Source organism: Mandrillus leucophaeus, unplaced genomic scaffold (genome assembly GCF_000951045.1).
Source record: "Mandrillus leucophaeus isolate KB7577 unplaced genomic scaffold, Mleu.le_1.0 Scaffold1451, whole genome shotgun sequence".
NCBI classification, from domain to species: domain Eukaryota; kingdom Metazoa; phylum Chordata; class Mammalia; order Primates; family Cercopithecidae; genus Mandrillus; species Mandrillus leucophaeus.
The window spans coordinates 615995-624141 of NW_012101423.1; the positions used below are offsets into that span (position 1 = coordinate 615995).

At 39.3% G+C, this 8147-nt stretch overlaps 1 protein-coding gene across 1 annotated transcript in view; it reads right to left on the reverse strand.

The window, feature by feature from the left end:
* The window catches only part of ADGB (androglobin), a 237711-nt gene extending 230058 nt beyond the window's left edge, over nt 1–7653 (reverse strand). Inside the window, exon 1 of the mRNA XM_011974447.1 lies at nt 7509–7653. Coding sequence (XP_011829837.1) covers nt 7509–7582 — 74 coding nt within the window. The 5' untranslated portion in view covers nt 7583–7653. The remainder of the gene's footprint in view (nt 1–7508) is intronic.
* Between the last annotated feature and the right edge of the window lie 494 nt (nt 7654–8147).

Genomic DNA, 8147 nt, shown 5'->3' on the forward strand with positions numbered 1-8147 from the left:
CGCAAGAACAGAAAACCAAATACTGCATGTTCTCACTCATAGGTGGGAATTGAACAATGAGATCACTTGGACATAGGAAGGGGAACATCACACACTGGGTCCTGTTGTGGGGAGAGGGGAGCGGGGAGGGATAGCATTAGGAGATATACCTAATTTGTGACCTAGAAGTGTCAAAGTAATATTAAAGTCAATTAAAATCTTTACATAGCCACTTTTGATTAAGTTACTATTATTTTGCTCATCTAGAACAGGGTTCCCCAACCCCTAGGTCACTGCAGTACCAGTACAGGTCCATGGACTGTTAGGAACTGGGCTATACAGCAGGAAGTGAGCAGTAGGTGAGCATGCACTACCGCCTGAGCTCTGCCTCCTGTCAGATCAGTGAACACATTACATTCTCATAGGAGCACAAACCCTATTGTGAACTGCGCATGTGAGGGATCTAGGCTGTGCACTCGTATGAGAAGCTATTAGGTTGTGCACTCTTTATGAGAAATACTGCATTCCCCCTGCCCACCCTCATTGGTGGAAAATCGTCTTCCACAAAACCGATCCTGCTCCCTGATGCCAAAAACGTTGGGGACCACTAATCTAAAAGTATTAGCAACAGTGTTATTAGTTTCAAAGAATAAAATTGATTATGTTTTTAGGTAACAACAAAGTACTAATTCCATTAGTTTGTTAATTTATGTCTTTTCAGTCTACTTCTACCTCTATAATAATTCTACAGAGTAAACAGAATTGTTTCTCCCTCAAAACTACCAATTGGATGATTAAGAAAAGATTTCATTACCAGAGATAATTCTTAAATTGTGCCAAATTACTAAACAAATGCTCAGATTGAGACTATTTCAAAGGGAGAACTAAAGGCCCTATTAAAAATAAAGGTATCCTCATTAAACATGGAATTTTGCTGTGTTTTTTATACTTAAAAACATACAACTGACATTTGTAAAATGTCCAAATCTGTGCCAAGTGTTGTCCCGGGTGCTGCAGATGACTATGACAGGGCCTTTACCCTCTGGGCTCTCCCAGTTTCTGTCTGGTTCTGAGTCAGGGGGTTTATGGTTTAGCTCCTGCACTGAGTTTGTTGTTCAACTCAATTAAGTTACACATGCATTTATGAAATATATAATATAAAATATATATTCAGGCCCTAGAGAGAATGCAAAATAAGTAAGGCAAGGCATTCAGAAATCTGTCACTGAATTTTATTTAAATATTTTTTATTTTCTTTTTCAGACAGAATGGCATCCTGGCCTGGACATCACCATCATATATTAAAACTGCAACTGGAGACCAGAAACTTGGCTTGTATAGTCTTTAACCACAATCATCTAACAGATCTGCTGTGCACGGTGCACACTCACATCCCATTTAATATGTTCCTCACTATCATCAGGAGGATCAAGAATCACGCATTCCCCCATTATCTCACACCATCACTATTTCTTATAGTGATTTCTAATCCAGCATAAATTCTATGCAATTGTCAAATTGTACATCATAAATCACCATTTTCATGTTTGAAACCATGTGTATTTCCCCACTATATATAGTTTGAATTATTTAATCTATCCCTGTCATTCTGCTGGATACTCATCTTAGATGCTTTATGATTCAACTTGGATGACCTGTGCCCCACTTTCCTGTTGCCTGCACTAACCACCCCACTAACCTGTGCCTTTTGAAATGGAAGAGTGGCTATTAGACAGAGGCAATGAAAAACCAGCCCCAGTTGGAAGTGTTCTTCCTCTCCTCTAACTCATTTTAGGAGTCTCATGATTTCTCTACTTTACCCCCACACCAATGCATGATTCCTTCTATGACTTCCAACAAGTTTCTCCTGTCAAATGTGCCATTACTCTGTATCTCCTGGTTACTTCTATATGAATCCTCCCTTCCTTGGCCCCAGAGTATAAATCCCTTGACAGAAAGCATCATGTTTCAGAATTCCTTATTACCTAGGGCCTACCAGTGCCTTAGGCATGGGCAATGCTCAATAAACAATTGGGAAACAGGCATAAAGAATAAGCTATCCTCTGGGAAAGTTTCTGTCACTGAAGTTGATCTTTTTTTTATTATTATTTTCATTTTTAAGGTGCACTTTTATTCAACTGGTCTAAAGTCAATGTACAGGTAAGCCCCGGCTGCCTCCACTCTCTCCCAGGGAGAGCAAAAGCCTTCATACATCTCAAATTGGGGGACAAAAAAGGGGGGCCAAAAAGGCTGATCATTCAAAATAAAACAAAATATAAAAGTATTAAGGTGAAGATTTTAAAAATGTTGCAGTATATTATTTACACAAAAGCAATGCTATCACCTCCCCTTTGTGGACTTGGGAGAGGACTGGGCCATTCCCATTAGAGAGAAGTGAGGTGGCTTTTAGGAGGACAAGGGACTTCCTGTAACAATGCATCTCATGATATTTGGAATGGCTACTAAAAAAAGAACAATGTACAAAGTCCTTGGCCATATTGTAGAACTTTGGGGGATGCTCACTCTAACCGACCTTTTAAATTTGTTAATTGACTATAGTTCTTGAATTCCACACAGGTCACCTGGGGAAATCACAAGACTCAGGTGACCGCTGGGTTGTTGACAGTTTCACCTCCTCTGCCTTCTGGTGTGAGCTATGCGAACTGGACCTCAGGTTACAGAGAGCACCTCCCTAATGTGTCCTGCTGACTTAGGGGAGGTTTCTTTTCTGAATGCTGCAGGTAGAGGAACATATTACGTACCAACCTCTGTTGCATAGTTTCATTAGATTATCTCTCTCTTGGGCCTCAGACAACCAAGAAAGTATTCACTTAATCTAATACACAGCAAGATATTTATTCCTCTATTTTATGTTGGTTTTCATTGTATTAAATCTTGAATTCAGCTTTTGTAATAGTATCCTTTTCAAATTTCCTATAGAGAGACATGTTGATCATTTTTGAAAATTCTATAAAATTTAGATGTTCGTTTTAGTCATAAGTTAGATTAACTTGAAAATTATGAAATATATTTCATTCTGTTTTTGAAAGAGGCTTAATATTATTTTACAAGTACAAATCTACAAGGCTATATGGTTCTTGTTAGTTTAACAGATGACCTGTTTTTCAATCTTGGTTTGAATGTCCTTTTGGAAGTGAAAAAAATTTTATGACTATAAACATCAAATTGTGTCTCTATCTCAAACTTCCCATTAAGGTTCCAAGTATTTTAGTGTATAAAGTTTATACATTAATACTCTCAATACTTAAATTGCATGACTTCTTTTGTTTCTGTTGTGTTGTCTTTGATATACACAAATTATATTTAGTACTTCCAAGAAGATCAAATTTTTGTCTTGATATCACTACAAATCAATCCAGTGGCATCTAATTGGTGAATGAATCTCTGTAGCACCTATTAGTTTTCAAATCAATTAGATTGATCAATTAATTTAAATGTGTTTTTAATTGCTAATTGTTATTAGTTTATATTACAGACTGCATATCAGTGACTCCCCTCCCAATATACACATCTTAAAATGTTAATTTTCAATGGAATACTTTTAGGACATGGGGTCTTTGGAAGGTAATTAGGTTATGAGGGTGGGACCTCATGATGCGATTATTGTCCTATAAGAAAAGTAACAGAACTAACCAGCCTTCTCTATCTAGCATGTGAGGATACAAAAACATGGATATCTGTGAGTTAAGTAGAGCAGCCGTCCTCAACCTTTTTGGCACACAGGGACCAGTTTCATGGAAGACAATTTTTTCCACGGATGGAGAGGGGGATGCATTAGATTCTTGTAAAGATCATACAACCTAGATCCCTTGTATGCACAGTTTATGATAGGATTTGCACTCCTATGAGAATTTAATGCCACTGCTAATCTGACAGGAGGGAGAGCTCAGGTGGAAATGTGGAAATGTTGACTCCCCTGCCTGTCACCTCCTGCTGCGCAGCCCAGGTCCTTACAGGCCATGGACCAGACTGGTACTGATCCACAGCCCCAGTGGGTGGGGATCCCTGAAGTAGAGAGCCTTCCCCGAACCTGACCATGCTGGCACTCTGCTTGTTGACTTCTAGCCTCCAGAACTGTGGGAAACAAATGTTTGTTATTTAAGCTACCCAGTCTATCGTATTCTGTTACAGTAGCTCAAACTAAGATACTGATAACGAGAGTTAAAATCTGTGACAGTTGTGATGTTATGTTAAAGTTATATTATGTTAAAAATTGTTATGTTAAAAGATGATTAACAGGACAATTAATTAAACCGTGGTTTTAAACATTTTACTGTAACAAAATCTCCTCACTAATTATGGGTCCAGTGAAGTTAAAAAATATATCTGATAAAATCATGGAAACTTAGAACTGGAAGATAATATAAAGCAGGGAAGGGAGAACAGGACATGCTGGGGTAAGAGTAACTTTAATTAAAGGGCTCCCCCCTTAAAGAAGAGAAAACTAAATGTCAGAATAGAAAATGACTTGTCCAATGTCAAAAAACTGATGCCAGAGTGAATCACCCTAGAATAGTGATTTCATACTGGCTGATACAGAGAACTAGGAAATAGATAAAATAGAAATTGTTTAATGTAAAAAACTTACAGCTTAGTTACCTGGAATAGTTTTTCTTGGTGATTCAAAGTTATATTTACTTATTAATGTGAACATAGATGATTCTACTGTAATCAGTTGTAACATCTCAGTTTTTGAACTTTGCCAATGGCAGATCAAAAAGGAAAGAGAAGGAAAATTGGGCTTCAATCAAATTCAGAAGGAATGAAAACAAAGGCGGATAACATAACTATTAGCTCATTTAATAAACACATGGTGACTTTTTTTGTGTGCTAGTTTCCATATGAGGCAAAAGCCAAACATGACACTTATTCCCAGTCTGACACATAATTTTAGGGCAAAAGAGAGATGCCAGAGATGGCATCTCTAGGAGAATAAGATTCTATTGCATAGCCATTTTCAAGGTTCTGAAGACTTTCTTTTATTTCTGTATCCAGTACCATGTTAGAGTTGGTCGCATTTATTGGATGTGTAAACACAAGGTGTGGTAAAATGACATAAAAACTTACTCTAAATCTCCCAGTGTATTTTAAATAAAGGGCCTTGCTAGACTTTGATCTCTGTGCCTCATACTAAATGACACTTTGTCTGTCCTACATCTAGGGGTGAGCTTTGGTTCTATGATTAGTTCTTCAGTTAAACTTAGAAGATAGACTTGATTTATAATGAACTTAACATCCTATCATTTAATGCTACAGAAAAATCTAATGATTTGGTGTTTGATGCTCAATAGATAGTTTCTAACAAATCTTAGCTTTTAAAAAATAACTCTTTGCCCTTCCTCTTCTATTTTCATAAATATATGCATACATTTTTATTGACATAATTCACATATTTTCTAGAAAAAACATATTAGACATTTATTACTATCTCAAAAAGAAATAAGAATTCTTAGTAAGAAGAGAGTTTGCATCTTACCAGTGGGAATCTAGTTTCTATTGTGTAATACAACCATCACAGGATCAGGGCAAGTAATATGTTTTATGGTGTCTGGTTTGATAAGTTTCTTTATGGGAGTTAACAGTCACATCTCTTTCAGGATATAAACTCATTAAAGTCCAAGATTTTCCCGAAGCTCCTAAAGAGTTGTGAGCCTTCAATGTGTATTACTTATAACATCAGTGACTTAGTTATTTGTGTGTGTGTATGGTGGGGGGTGTATTCAAAATTCTTTTGCAATCCTTTAATGTCTCCTAGTTAACAGAGTCACTCATTCATTCACTAAACACTTTTGAGAGCTACTATGTATGACCTTGGAACTACTCTAAGTACTAAGAATTCAACAGTATATAAAATAGAAAAGGAAAAATCCCTGCCTTTCCTATTGGGAAGACAAATGAAAAAAAAAAATGTAGTTTTTAAAAAGTGAAATATATAGCATGTTAAATGAGCAAAAAAAAAAGCCAATGAAAATAAACAAAGCAGTGAAGGAAGACAGGGAGCTTTGTTTTGTTTTGTTTTGTTTTGGCAGAGAAGCAGAGGTTGTAATTTTAAATCAAGTGGCCAAAGAAGCTAACGGGAGAAAATGATATTTAGGTACACTCCTGAAGGAAGGGAGAGAGAAAACCATATAGATATTAGAGCAGAAAAGCTTTCCAATATGGGAAACAGCAAGTGTAAAGGCCTGCGGTGGGAACAATCCTGAGATGACTCAGGGCGTGGAGAGGAAGCTAGTGGAACGTAACCTTAGAGAAGTAATTAGAGGTCTGATTCTGACGGGCCTCCTTGGCCTTGGACCTAGAGGAATGGAAACCCTTAGACAATGCTGAAAAGACCTGACTTTGGTACACAGAAGTAGAGCAATCCTATTAGATATATAATATCTATATAAAATTGTGTATGTAATATTACTTATATATGTTATATCTAAAATTTAAGCTAGTAAAAGGAGTGGATTATCTGCCAGATAATTGGAAACCTGCTTATGAGAGAGGTTAGAACTAAGGGACTAGAGATTCACAGACATGGGAATGAGTCTGGGAGAAGAATTCACAAAGAGAAAGAGTTTAAATCCTAGGGATCAGTGAATCCTAGGAATCAGTCCAATGTGGAATTTTTCAGCCGGGGAAGGAAATGGAGAAACAGGCATCAAGGATGTAAAACTTCAATTTGAAATGATTGATTGCATCGCCCTTCCCATCAGGCAGAGCGTGAAGAACATGAATGATCCCACTGAAGCACGGCTGGCAGCTGGGATTCTCACAGCGGGAATGAACGTTAGAAATGGCGTAAGTTCAAACAATAGCCCCAGTCCTGTGCTGCTGACAACTGGATATCTCTAGGGAAACCGACCAAAGAAAATAATAATCGTGGGGAAGTACGTCCTAAGACACACCACTAACACCAGCCCAGGACAAAGGCACCATAAAGATTCCCTGATCGAGGGTCTACTACTTTCTCAGAGTAAACGTTAGAGTAACATGAACTATACATTTATGCTGTTTGAAGGTTTTGAAGCCACTTTATGTCTGATTATATCTGATTAAAGGTCGGAGTCGTTGGACGGGGCAGACGCATACTAGCAAATTACCATTAAGGTGAAATGTGTCCATGTCTGTCTGTCCTTCTCTGTCTGTATCATTTCTGGGGCCATGCAGATGTGGCTTTAACCAGAAGTCTTTGAGATATGCCTCTTTTTAAGGAAAGCTATGGCCTTTCTAACTGTCTGAGAGGGCTATGAAGGAGAGGAGGGGTGGGAGATTCACCCATGGGAGCCGAGTACCCAAAGCAAGAAAATCAGGGGCTCTGGGAAAGGAAGTGAGTCAAGACAGGTAAGAAAGAAGTATGAGAGCAAGCACCTCCTGGATCGGGTTTACTAGAGAAGACAAGCTGCGAGGAGGCCACTAAACTTCTGCCCTGGCAGAGTTTGCTACAGGGAGGCAGCCCCAGAACTAGTGGTGATGCCGAGGGACTAGACCAAGGGATGGACGGGCAGGCAGAGGTCCCTTACTCTTTCGATTTTTCCGATCCGTGCGCCGAGTTGATACGATGCACCTCTTTCTTTTTGGTTTGTTTGGAGGCCATGGCAGAAGCCGATCTCTGTAGGGCTGAGCTCTGAGCAAAGAGCCTGCGGGCGCGCTCAGGTTGAGCGTCTGCGTTGCCAGGAGACGGCGTCCCGCGTACAGCGTCCCTGAGAGCGGGGGCGGGTCCCTGGGGGCGGGCTCTGGGGCCTCTGGCTGCAGTGAGACGCAAGCGCCTAAACTCAAATCCCACATCCCCGTGGAGGATCTTGCAGTTGGTGTCTGGAGAGAAATCGAGGTTCTGGGGCGTGGATTTGACATTAGGATTACTGCGCAGCCCTGATTAATTGGCGTTCTTTTCTGCAGGACCCACTCTGCCTGGCTTTGCCCTTAGGAACCATAGACATTTGTCGACTCTTGAATATTCAGCTGTTTGAAGGTGGATATTAGCCTAGTACCACCCCAGGTATTCTCTTGGCTAACATAACAGGTTCCTTCAGTAATCACTAAGGAGACATTATAGACACGCTGAATTTGTCAATGGCTCGAAAACCTGGGGTCCAGAAATTAACACAGTGGGTATAAGGAAGGCAGAAAAAATGACACCTTGAGCCGCTGAAGGCTAGGTG